At 42.2% G+C, this 13428-nt stretch overlaps 1 protein-coding gene across 4 annotated transcripts; it reads right to left on the bottom strand.

Annotated features, from left to right (window-relative positions):
- Window positions 1-384: 384 nt before the first annotated feature.
- RABAC1 (Rab acceptor 1) lies at window positions 385-8570 on the bottom strand. 4 transcript variants are annotated; one of them, XM_070764304.1, is made up of 6 exons: window positions 8485-8570; window positions 5857-5956; window positions 4091-4303; window positions 2986-3083; window positions 1858-1959; window positions 385-880 (listed from the first exon to the last, which is right to left on the bottom strand). In XM_070764304.1, the coding sequence occupies exons 2-6, from the start codon at window positions 5934-5936 to the stop codon at window positions 792-794; spliced, it is 582 nt and encodes a 193-aa protein (XP_070620405.1). In that variant the 5' UTR covers window positions 5937-5956; window positions 8485-8570; the 3' UTR covers window positions 385-791. The 4 variants fall into 4 exon arrangements, with proteins under 4 accessions (XP_070620405.1, XP_070620406.1, XP_070620408.1 ...); XM_070764305.1 differs by lacking the exon at window positions 8485-8570 and adding an exon at window positions 8107-8463; XM_070764307.1 differs by lacking the exon at window positions 8485-8570 and adding an exon at window positions 6599-8031.
- Window positions 8571-13428: the final 4858 nt, after the last annotated feature.

The following is a 13428-nucleotide window of genomic DNA, read 5'->3' as shown; positions in this document are numbered from 1 at the left end:
GAAGGGTCACGCGGAGACCTGGCTTGATGGCTTTGCTTTTCCCAATATCTCTAGCGCAGTGTTTCCCAATCTTGGCAACTTGAAGATATCTGGACTTCAACTCCCAGAATTCCCTAGCCAGCATTCGCTGGCTGGGGAATTCTGGGAGTTGAAGTCCAAATATCTTCAAGTTGCCAAGGTTGGGAAACATTGCTCTAGCGGACCGATGCTGCAGCCGTGCATGATGTCTCTGAGATGTCATTTTGACGCAGTGTTGCTGAATTGGCTGCAGACCTTGGAAGGGAACTTAGCCGAGTCATCAGGTATAAACGCTTGATGCTAGTCCTGTGGGTCACTGCAACCTTGGGCGGTACACGTTCAACACTCACAAGGAGGCACGGAGGATTAATGTCACTGTTTCTTTAATGTTACCGACCGGAGGCCGAGGGCAGCAGGTTTGTATGGGGGGGAGGGGGTTCTAAGCTATTTGGGAAGCAAGGATGGGATCTAAATACCTACAGAGGAAAGAATCTAACAGCAGCGTTCTATTATATACTCAATTACAAAAAAAAACCCAAACCCACGACCACCACGAATAAGCCTTTCAGAGATGGAGAAATATCTGAAAAACCAGAAATGGAAAAACATCCTCAACGTAGGGTAGTTTCCAAGATGCGGAGGGAATTGCAATTTCAGTTGGCGTATCGACACTGAATGAAATAGCAGCATTTTGGGGTACATAGGCAATGTAACAGCGGATGGGGTGAGTGGGAGGGAAGAGGTGGTTGCGAGAGGAAGCACATAAGCTGTTTTTACACGGGCTCCATCTGCAACTCATCGGTCTCCGCGGGTTCCAGCTCATGGAAGGCGGCATGGGAACCAATGACGACCAAGGTTGCGCCTGCAGAGGACGAGAGGAGAAACAGTGGGAAAGGAGGCCACGGGGCGATCTGATTTCTTCCTCGTCTCAGGTTCACAGTAATGGGAGGTTTTTTCCTTGTCTTAGAGCTGTGAAGGATCTCTTGGGGCAGGGGTGTCAAATTTGATCTCATTGAGGGAGGCATCAGGGTTGTGTTTGATTTCGGGAGGGTGTGGTCGACGTGGTCAGGGTAGGCGTGGCCAGCTTGATGTCACTCATGTCAGTGGTGGCTGACCCGTTATGGCCAGAGAGAGGGAGTTATATGGGCAAAACTGGAGACCATCAATAGTAATCACAAATAGATTGTCCACGGTTCAAAACTATGAGCAAAGATAGAGGAGTGCCGATAAAAGGGAATATTTGCAGCTCAGGGTTGAACTGCGGAGCCCTCGGTGCTCCCTTGAGCTCGGTGGTTTTTGCTAGCACTGAGGATGTTGCCTAGTTTGGGGATGAAACGTCTGCAAGAAAACCACCAAGCTCAAAGAGCACCGAGGACCCCATTGAACTCCCCCTCCTCCCTTTCTCCTCTTGCTCCATTCTGCAAACCCTGCTCCCTTCTAGCACTGAGGATGTTACCTAGTTTGGGGTTGAAACGTCTGCAAGAAAACCACCAAGTTCAGAAAGCTTCTATTGTAAGCTGCCCAGAGTCTAAGAAGAGTTGGGCAGCATATAAATTAAACAAACAGAAAGAAAGAAAGAAAGAGAGAGGGAGAGAGGGAGGGAGGGAGGGAAGGAAGGAAGGAAGGAAAAAAGAAAGAAAGAAAGCCCCACTGAGGAGGACCCTAATGAATTCCTCCTCCTCCCTTTCTCCTCTTGCTCCATTCTGCAAACCCTGGTCCCTTCTAGCACTGATGATGTTACCTAGTTTGGGGTTGAAGCGTCTGCAAGAAATGCCCCCAAGGAGCCCACAGGCAGAAGAGGGCAGACAACCCGGAACAAGCGCTTTCCCGTTTACTCACCCAGCACCCAAAAGACGGCTGAGCCGGCGCCCGCCAGCCAGAAGAAAGGAAAAGACACGGCCCCAGCCAGACTGTATTGATGGGCTGTGCTGAGCTCTCGCCCTGCAGGGAAAGACAGTTGAGTTAGAAAACAGTCTGGGTTTCAATTGTTTACAGATAACATATTTACTAGAGTTGGAAGGGACCTTTAGAGATCATCTAGTCCAACCCCCCCTTTTTAAAAAAAAAAAACTCCGTTTAAAAAAAGAGAGAGAAAAGGTGGCAGGCTCGAATGCGTGGCCAAAGAGATACCAGCTTCTGAGATTTATTTGTTTATTAGTTAGATTTGTATGCCGCCCTTCTCCGAGGACTCGGGGCGGCTCATAGCATATAACATGACAACACAACACAAAGGCAAATCTAATTAAATTTAAAATTGCAGTCTGAAAATTCCAATATTTAAAAACAGTCATACCAGTTCAATCATCTCATTTTGTTGGCCAGAGGGCCGGGGTCCCCACGGAGAAGGCTCTTCCCCTAGGTCCCGCCAATTGACATTGTCTAGTTGACGGGACCTGGAGAAGGCCGACTCGGTGGGACCTCACCGGTTGATGGGACTCATACGGCAGAAGGCGGTCCCACAAGTAATCTGGCCCAATTCCATGTAGGGCTTTAACATTTGTATGCCGCCCTGAGTCCATGGAGAGGGGCGGCATACAAATCCAATAAATAAATTTGCTTTTTGTGCTTCAGAAATAAGCAACATTTGTGCAAGATGGACGCTGTTCTTGTTGGTGCAGCACCATCTGGTGGTTATTCTTGGAACTGTATGGTTTTTAATTGTTGGGGTTTCATATATCTTTTTATTATTAGATTTGTTCTATTGCTATACTGCTTTTTATTACTGTTGTGAGCCGCCCCGAGTCTTTGGAGAGGGGCGGCATACAAATCTAATAAAATTTATTATTATTATTATTATTATTATTATTAATTAACTGTAGCTCTCAAGAACTTTTATTGTCAAGCTTTTAAGTTAGCTAATCTAATGCAGGGCTCTCCAACCTTGGCAGCTTTGAAGCCCGGAGGACTTCAACTCCCAGAATCCCCCAGCCAGCAAAGCCCTGTGGGAAGCAAAATATTGCTACTTACCGAGCAGAACAAGCTGTGACTGCTGGGTCTTCAAGTACATGATGTAACAGGCCCCGAAGAACACAGCAAGCGCGATCAGAAGTAAAGGGGAAGTGATGCTAACGGGTGAAAAGGAAAGACCAGTGGGGTTAAAATGCATCACGAAACAACATGGAACAGCAAACTTAATTTTCTTGCTAATTCCGTGGAAATTAAAAGGTTGAATGAATGAAAACCTTAGCTGAACCCATTACAACTAACAAATGGAAGACCTTGGTACATAGGCAATAGAATAGAATAACAGAGTTGGAAGGGACCTTGGAGGTCTTCTAGTCCAACCCCCTACTCCGGCAGGAAACCCTATACCAGTGATGACGAACCACCTCTTTTGGTTTGCATGCCAAAAAAGGGGGTGGGGTAGAAAAAAATCCAAAAAAATATTTTAAAAAATTATTATTTTTTAAAAATCTGGCAGCGCCCATAGACCAGCACTGACCGAAACAGGTCTGTGACATCATCATGATGTCACCAGCGGGTTGCTATCAGTTCGGGAAAACTGTGTTTCACTGGTTAGGGGGCAGTACCTCAGGCTACTTCTGCTGCCTGCTGGCTGCCTGCATTTTGGCAGTTCAAATCTCACTGGGCTCAAGGTTCACTCAGTCTTCCATCCTTCCAAGGTCGGTAAAATGAGGACCCAGATTGTTGGGGGCAAGAGGCTGACTCTGTACAGTAGTACCTCTAGATACGAGCTGCTCCACCTGCGAGTATTCCAAGATACGAGCCACGAGGGGAGAGAAATTTTTGTTCCAGACCCGAGCTCAAATTTGGGATACGAGCCGAGCGTCCACTAGGTCCTTGCTTCTAGTTATCTCGGAGGGGAAAAACAAAGTCTAAAGCCATTTGCTGCAGATACGAGTTGTTCGACATACAAGCTCCCTTCTGGAACGAATTAAACTCCTATCTAGAGGTACTACTGTATACTCCTTAGAGAGAGCTGTAAAGCACTGTAAAGCGGTATATAAGTCTAAGTGCTATTGTTATTACTATCCTCGGTGATATTTGCAGCACAGAAGCAGGTGAATCATAATCACCCCCACAAGTAAACAAAGCAACCAAATCTACTCACAGGCAATAGACGATGAGTCCCAGGAAGACAAAAACGTAATTGCTCTGGAAATATTCCACGTTGCGGACAAGACGTTTACACAGCTCTCCAAAATTCTGAGGCTTTGCAAAACGCCTCTGGTCCACGAAGTTGGCCCAGGGTCGAATAGTAGCCCGACGCTGATCTAGCCATTCCTTAGCTGGGCCTTGAGGCAAGAGCGCTGGGATGTTGATTCTGGAAAGGACAAAGTCAGAAGGCCAGGAAAGAATTAGAAGAATGATCTTTAAAAAAAAAAAAAGGAGCTTTGTCAACCATGACCTGGATGACCATCTCCATTGAAATGTGAGTTTCCCAGCTCATTTTAAAAAACAGTGTTCCAACTCTGTTGGCCTCAAAGTGTTAAATTACAATTTGGATTAAGGAATTTCACTCAGACAAATCAGAGGTCAACAGGCACATAGAGATAAACAATGTTTATATACCATGCAAAAGAGACAATCAAAATGCCAAAGACGAAACAAAAGGACCCAATCATCTCCTCACCAACAATCAACACAGCAGAAATTAACCCCAAGATTAACACTAGACCAGTGCTACTCAATTACTTCCTGTTACGCAATATTTCATGCTCCCCAACTCTCAGCCGACATGCATTTCATGGTCCAGCCCACCTGACCCCCAAATTGACGTTCATCCTACCTGATATTTGTACCGACACCTCCGTCGCATTCCTTGGCGTTGTGTCCAGCGCAGCCCGTTCTAAAAGAAAACGTCTTGTGAGTTCGAGAAGTTTGATTGAACTTGCAAGATGTTTTCTTTTAAAATGGGCTGCCCTGAACACAATGCCAAGGAACACAACAGAGGTACCAGTACAAGTGTCAGGTAAGACGCACATCCTACTCCCTGTCAGGGTCACCTGACCCCCGGCTTCACTCCGTGTTCCCCTGGGGGGGTGCCCCACTATTTGAAAAGGACTGCACTAAACCAACAATAAAAATAAACAATACCCCAGTCAAGGAACTACCAACCCAGACAAACAAGCCAATAGCATACAATAGTGCAGTCAAGGAACCATCAACTCCATTGCCACCAACATTGACTGGTTAAGCCACTAGTATATAAATTGAAAGCAAACCCTACACCCTTTCTAGCACTGATGATACTACGTAGTTGGGTAATGAAACATCTTCAGGAAAACAACTAAGGTCAGGCAGCACCAAGAACCCCACAATTAGGTCCCACAGAGTTGGTCTCCTCCGGGTCCCGTCAACTAAACAATGTCGTTTGGCGGGACCCAGAGGAAGAGCCTTCTCTGTGGCGGCTCCGACCCTCTGGAATCAGCTCCCTCCAGAGATTAGAACTGCCCCCACCCTCCTTGCCTTTCATAAACTCCTTAAAACCCACCTCTGTCGTCAGGCGTGGGGGGACTGAAACATCTCCCCCTGTCTATGTAGTTCTTTGTGTACGATATGACTGTATGTATGTTGTTGTTTTTTTAATATATATTGGAGTTTCTTGTTTTTTAGACTTTTTAAATGTATTATTGTAATTTAGATTCTAACTATTAGATTTGTCATTATATATTGTTTTTATCATTGCTGTAAGCCACCCCGAGTCTACGGAGAGGGGCAGCATACAAATCTAATAAATAATAAAATAATAATAATAATAATTCCTCTTAGACCAGCATGCCTCTTAGTTCTGTTGGCTGGGGAGGATCAGGGTTGTATTCAACACTTTAACGGTATCCACCTAGAAAAAAGCAAAATAATCTTCTCACAACTTACTTGTTGTTGAACAACGCTCCTGATGTCTCGACCTCAGTGGCTGCATTAAAGAGATGTTCTGGTCCAGGTTTACCAGCCATGGTAAATTAAGACTGAGAACCTGGATAGGAAGACAGATATGGGAGTCACATACAACACTGAATCAAAACCCATCCTGAATGCCTCGGGATGTTATCCAGAGCTACCCAGAAGATCAAGTCATAAATATATATTTGGGTATAGAAGGACACTTCTGGATGCTCTGGATACTGGATGCAGGGACGCTGCAGCAAAATAGATCACATACAGTATTTATTTATTTTATTTATTTATTATTTAGATTTGTATGCCGCCCCTCTCCGCGGACTCTATATAGCAACCCACAGTAATGTCACTAACAGCTCATTCCCTTCCTTTACATATTGGATACATTGCTGCATAGCAGACTTTCCAGAATGACATCAACGCGTAACCTCACCTGTTCTGAAAGCACATCTTATTCCATGTTAGCAAAAAAAACCCAAAATAAAACAAAAACCACCAGGCTTTGGTTTAAAATCATTCAAGTCAGCTTTCATACCTAAGATGGGACTAGAATTTACGGTTTGCTAATGATGGGCCCAAACCCACCTCACAGGGCTGTTGTCATGGGGAAAATAAGAGGTTGAAGGTTGGTTGGATATGTTGCCCACCTTGAGTTATTTGCAAAAATAATAAAGGTAAGATTCAAACAAACAAATAAATAACACACACATACACACACCCTGTTGCTTTCATGTCTAAGGTAGAACTAAAATTCATCATCTCCTGGTGATTGGTCTAAAGTCATTCAACTGACTTTCATATCCAAGGCAGGACTAGAACTCGCCACCTCCTGGTGATTGGCCCAAAGTCCCTCAGCCGGCTTTCATATCTAAAGGTGAACTAGAACTCACTGACTCCCCAGTTTCTAGCCTGATGCTGGCCTGGCACCATTAATTACACCATATTTGTCAAGGCATGTACAAGATAGCAGGTATTGATATGAACATCAACAAAAGCAAAGTAGGTGCAGGTACATTTGGACAACAGGATAGTAAGACAGGAACTATACGCACACCTCTAAGAGCCAGGGTGGTGCTGTGGTTAGAGTGCAGCGCTGCCGGCTACTTTGGTTAACTTCTAGCTGTAGTTCAGCAATTCAATTCTCACCACTGGCTCAAGGTTGACTCAGCCTTCCATCCTTCCGAAGTGGGTCAAATGAGGACCCAGATTGTTGGGGGCAAGAGGCTGATTCTGTAAACTGCTTAGAGAGGGCTGTAAAAGCACTATGAAGCGATATGTAAGTCTAAATGCTATTAAATGCTAATATATAAACCTTAAATGTTGATAGCAATATGATTATGTATGATTTACTACTTTCAATAGACAATATTAAGTAATATATGTGTTCCCTCGATTTTCACGGGTTCGAACTTTGCGAAATGGCTATACCACGGTTTTTCAAAAATATTAATTAAAAAATACTTTGTGGTTTTTTCCCCTATACCATGGTTTTTCCTGCCCGATGACGTCATATGTCATCGCCAAACTTTCATCCGCCTTTAATAAATATTTTTTTAAATAAACTTTAATAAATAAACATGGTGAGTAATAATCTAAATGGTTGCTAAGGGAATGGGAAATTGTAATTTAGGGGTTTAAAGTGTTAAGGGAAGGCTTGTGACACTGTTCATAGCCGAAAATAGTGTATTTACTTCCGCATCTCTACTTCGCGGAAATTCGATTTTCGCGGGCGGTTTCGGAACGCATCCCCAACGAAAATCAAGGGAACACTGTATGTCTTTTTTCAAGACAATTGCAAATTTTGAATGTAATAGAATTATGTCTAATCTAATATCATGAACTGATATATAATAAGCTATACATGTTACAGATGCTAACAGGGTATGTGTACTCTTTTTTTGTCCCTTTTTAATACCCTTCTTATCTTTCTGTACCCCCTGTTCCACCTCCCCCTTTCAATAAATTAATAAATTATTTTTTAAAAAAATAAAATAAATGCTAATGCTATTACAATTACTTTTACAATTGTAATTCTAAAATTTTATAATTGTATTTTTTTTATTTATTAGATTTGTATACCTAATTTAATTACCTCCCATCAGGGTAATTACCATCAGGTAATTAAAATTACCTCACACCAGTTAATTGCACTGAAATAACAAATGAAAAACAGCATTTTATCATCTCTTGTGTCTTTAGTAAATAGCCCTTCTCTTATTTCCTTGCCTTTCATGCACCCCCCTTCAGAAACAGCTCATAGGGACCTCCCTCACAGGGCTTTATTTGGCCAGCGCTGGAGATTGGACACTCCCTGACGCCCCACATCCTGGCACAAATGGGGCCTTTGTCAACATCCCTCTCAGGAGGAGCCCACCGCCCCATAAGGGGTGGCTGGGCTGTCCCTTGAATCCCTCTCAGACAGCACCGGGTGTGTCTCCCAGGTTTCGGCTCGGCAAGCTGGCAAAAGGACTCGGCCGCCGCCCCAAAACCTTTTCTTTTCCCAGCCACCCCACGACCAGGGACAAAAAAAGCCCCGCACCCGATGCCGCGCGGCCCAGTCTCTCTTACATCCGGGGTTGCCCCTGGCAACAGAACCTCGCTCACCTCTTAACAGAACCCTATCCAGCTCTTCGGCGGAAGCGACCGGTCTGCGTGGCAAGGAAGGGCGGGGACGAGCGACGGATGTTTACTTTCCTAGGCGCGGGGCCCGTTGGGAAATAGAGTCTTTTGTGGCCCCCTACTGGCTGCTCAGTCATTTGCAGCCATCGCGACCCGTAGCCGGTTTTTTTTTTGTTCTATTAATCTATGCTTTGTGTGGGTGAGTGGGGGGTTATGTTTATTGACTGTGTTTAATGCATATCAGAAAATAACAGGATCACACCTTCCCCGCCAACCTGCTGCTCTTAGCTTGGGGTTTATACTGATTCAGGATGATGGGTGGTGTAGTCTTGGACATCTGCAAATAATACTGACACAGATTTATCATCTTTCTATCTATCTATCTATCTATCTATCTATCTAATAAATAATAATTATTATCTATCTATCATCTATCTATCTAATCTAATAAATTATTATTATTATTATTATCTATCTATTATCTATCTATTTATCTATCTATCTAATAAATAATCATTATTATCTATCTATCATCTATCTATCTGTCTATCTATCTAATCTAATAAATTATTATCTATCTATCTATCATCTATCTATCTATCTATCTATCTATCTTATGTATCTATTTATCTATCTATCTAATAAATAATAATTATCTATCATCTATCTGTCTAATCTAATAAATAATTATTATTATTATCTATCTATCTATATCTATCTATCTATCTATCTATCTATCTATCTATCTATCTATCTATCTATCTATATCCATCCATCCATCCATCCATCCATCCATCCATCCATCCATTCTATGCTGATATATACAGTATCTCTGTCTTTCTATGTATCTCTTTATGTATCTCTGCCTCTTACATATCTCTTAGGAATGGGATGAGGTTGACTGTAGACATTCTAAAGTTAAATGTTTTTTGGGGTTTTGTTGTATTCCAACGTGGAGTCCCCTTAGAAATGATGCACACACCACTTTTGCAAACAATGCTATTTACTAACGATTACAGTATTAGCTTATTAGCTAGGATGGAAAGTTCATACAAACAGAAAAGGTTCTCTTTTCTCAGTAAGTCCAAATGGCCCGATATCAAACCCCCAAAGTAAAGAGGCAATTAAATCCACAGCACAGAAGCTGGCCAACAGCCCGGTACTGATTATCTTCACAGAGCGATAATCCAGAGTTCTGAAAACAGGAAAGTCAGAACACGGCAAAGCTAAATAAATGAATCAACCACGTTGTCTCCAGCAAGTGACTCTATGTGCTTAACGCTTTAAATAACCTTAGGGTGTGGCCAATTAGCCTGCAGCTGTACTCACGAGGGGACCTCCTACCGACCCAGTCATGCCTGCTAGCTGCCCTATATGCCCTAGCATCATCCTCTTCTGAATCACTCAGCTCAAACTGAGGTGGTGCAGAAGACCCAGGTTGGCTTTCAACCTCTGGCACCGAGCCCTCCTCACTAATGGACTCAGGTGCCAGGTGCACACAGAAGAAGTGGCTTTGCCCAAATCATCTCCTGGTCCTCTGGATCCATGTCCAGCTGTACGGGACACGGGCAGGCCACAACAGGTTTGGAGTAGAAATCACAGAGTCAGGTAGTACATTTCAGGCATTGATTACTGTTGCTGAAGACATATTTTCTGCAGTCGGGTTACGAGCGGTTTACATTAAGTTTGAATCTATTGTGTATTACAGCAACTGTTAGCAGTGATATTCCAGTTCACTTGCTTTGGAGAACCACATATTTTGGTTCCCAGGATTCCACTTCCTGTTCTGTGTCCTGGTTAAACAGTTACTAGCTTTTGATTTTAAAATTAGAATAAACAAATGCATGCGTGGTAAAATGTTGCAGAGTGGTTCCCATGGGTTGTTAGTTATAATCCTTATTTACATCTACAGTCAACCTCACCCCATTCCTAAGAGGTTTATAAGGGGCGTGCATAAGCGCACCATTGTGCCTACCGTCCCTCTCATATTATCCTATTGCCTAATTTACCTGTACCTACCTTGCTAATGTTAAGTTCATACCCATACCTACAACCTTGTACATGCTTGATAAAATCAATCAATAATAAATAAATAAATAATTTTTATTTTTATAAAGGCTAGATTTTTGCACAGCTAATTTATTAAGCAAGTGGCTCGGTTTTGCTTTACATTGTACAAATTCAGCCAATTTTGATCTGGTTAGGAACAACTTATTGTCATTTGACAAACAGATAATAAATAAAACATGTTTTTTTTTTGTTTCTACCAGAACAAAAACTGGTTAGGCATTGTGATTCATATCTTCAGGAAGGACATTGTGGGGAAAAGGCAATAATCAAAGAAGCCCACACCCTGCTTAAAACCCCAATCTTGATACAAGAATTCCCTAACAATCAATGCTCATAATGGAGTTTATGAGCCATGACTGTAATACAAGGCAGAGTTACTGTACTTAGTAAATTCCACTGAACTTAGCGATGTTTACTTCTAATTGCATTCTTTCCTGTTATAAAAGCTTAGACAACGGATTTTCAGCCAGCAGAAATGTAGTTGTTACCTTTTCTAGATATGCAAACCTATAGATGTAGATTGTTCTGAGTTCGGGTTTTGCCCCGTGTAATATTTTGAGTGTCTGTGCGACGTTTCGGTGAAATCACATTCACCATCATCAGGCTGAAGTTATAAGCTTCGTGCTGCTGTAAATATAGTTTGTTTGCAACTGCCATTTGTTCCTTATATATAGTGGTGGGGGTGGAGATTTGGTTTGAATGTAGCAAATAGATTGGGTGGCTATGTTTTAATGGTTTGATTGGTTGGTGGAATCACATTTAGTTAAAGGATTGACATGGTGATGATTATGATATGTTTTTTTGTTTAAGGCTGGTTTCCAAATCTCTGGTAAGCGGGACGTGTCATCTCGTTTGTTCATGCTGAGGGGGTGTTTTTCTATCTCTATGGCCTCCATGATTATTCTTTTGTATATGTTTTCTGTTTTGGAAAGTAATTTAGTTTTTTCAAAGTCAATTTCATGCCCTGTTTTTTTAATGTGCTGGACAAGGGAGGAAGTTTTTTCTTCTTTTTTGACTGCATTCTTATGTTCTGCAATGCGTGCATTTACACGGTGCAAAACCCGAACTCAGAACAATCTACATACATATACCCGTGAAAATCTACGAAAACTTATAGATATATACACATCAATTTATACAATTGTATAACAACTTATGCAAATTCTATACAGTGAATCCTTGACTTAGGATCATAATTGAGCCCCAAATTTCTATTGCACAGTGAGACATTTAATTGAATTTTGCCCCATTTTACGACCTTCCTTGCCAATGTTGTTAAGTGAATCACTGCAGTTGTTAACCAAGTTGTTAAGTGAATTTAGCTTCCTCAAAGAAGGTCACCAAAGGTGATTACGTGACTGCCAATGTTGTTAAGTGAATCACTGCAGTTGTTAACCAAGTTGTTAAGTGAATTTAGCTTCCTCAAAGAAGGTCACCAAAGGTGATTACATGACTGCCGAACACTGCAACTATCATCAAGACAAACCAGTTTGCCAAGTGTCCGACCACGAGGATGGGACCACGAGGATGCTGCAAACAATTGTGCGAAAACAGTTGTAAGTCGTTCAGTGCCGTTGTAACTTTGAATCAGTGGTGGGCTACTACGGGTACGGTCAGGTACTTAGTACCAGTAGCAAAATTTTGGTACGCAGGACCAGTAGCAGAATTTTAATTTTTTTTCTTTTTTCCCCTTCTGGGCTCTGGGTATGTTTTTCCTATCACAGTAAATGAGGTTGAATGTGTATAATTTTAGAAGAGCTGTGCGCGCATGTGTGAACATATCTACTACTTTATATAGCAGATAATCAGGGCTGCCCGGACAGGGAGGAACACAGTGGGGTATCTCCACCCCAGAGCACCCAATTTGCACTGAAAGATGTTGAAACGAAATGCATAAGCCACACCCACAGTGTGGCAGTAAAAATTTTGGTAGCCCATCACTGCTTTGAATAGTCACTAAATGAACTGTTGTAAGTCAAGGAATTACCTGTGCTTGCAACTACAGTATCTGCCCCACCAGGGCAGATGTGTTAGGCTGGTTCCAGATCCTTTCCCCGCTCTCTACATGGGGCTACCTTTGAAGAGTGTTCGGAAACTTCAGATCGTGCAGAATGCAGCTGCGAGAGCAATCATGGGCTTCCCTAGGTATGCCCATGTTACACCAACACTCCGCACTCTGCATTGATGGCACCAGTTTGCCTTTTAATTTTTATTACTGTTGAGGTTGGTTGTTGTTGTTTTTTAAAAAAAATCTGTGTCATATTGTTTTGCAAGTTTGAAAGCTGGCCAGAATTGTTTTACGGTTTTACGGCAGCTACATAAATGTTTTAAATACATAAATAAACTTAATTGGGAGAGAAAAGCTATTGCATTGAAATTTTCAATTACAGCCATAAAAATCTGTTAGAATATTTATGACTAGGAGAGCCGTGTTAATGTTAGCTGATGAATTGGCATAGCAACTGAGTCAGCCAATAGGAGCAAACCACTTCTGGGTCTGTGCAGAGAATCGAAACTGAGAAACTTAAGGCTGGGCGTGGCTCAGTCTCCACTCTTCGCTCTCTTCTGTGTACTCTTTGCTGAAATGAAACTAATTCTTCTGCTTAGGTTTACTTGAAGAAGAATCTACATTGGTATTGTAAATGTATATATTACTATGTTTATAAAAAGGTTTATGAATCCAGCTGAATCTGTGGAAATTGATTTTTCTGCAACAAACTTTAATAAAATCAACTGACTTCTGCACACTTAATGGAGGGAAAGAAACAACCCAGGAGGGGTTTTTCAAACAAAATATATTACCAAGCTGTCCGAAGAAACACAGCAGTTCCCATTTCCAAAAGTAACAAACGAGCAGAG

This window comes from Erythrolamprus reginae, chromosome 11, assembly GCF_031021105.1.
Source record: "Erythrolamprus reginae isolate rEryReg1 chromosome 11, rEryReg1.hap1, whole genome shotgun sequence".
In the NCBI taxonomy this organism is placed as follows: Eukaryota; Metazoa; Chordata; class Lepidosauria; order Squamata; family Dipsadidae; genus Erythrolamprus; species Erythrolamprus reginae.
The sequence above is the reverse complement of the archived record's forward strand: the minus strand, read 5'-3'. Positions and strand labels throughout refer to the sequence as shown.

Excerpts from the sequence above, each read along its gene's own strand:
- RABAC1 (XM_070764304.1), bottom strand. The coding sequence starts at position 5,936 with ATGGCTGGTAAACCTGGACCAGAACATCTCTTTAATGCAGCCACTGAG. Across the intron at positions 3,084-4,090 it reads GGACTCATCGTCTATTGCCT|CATCACTTCCCCTTTACTTC; the intron begins GTGAGTAGATTT and ends TTCACCCGTTAG. Across the intron at positions 881-1,857 it reads AGCCGTCTTTTGGGTGCTGG|GCGCAACCTTGGTCGTCATT; the intron begins GTGAGTAAACGG and ends CGTCCTCTGCAG.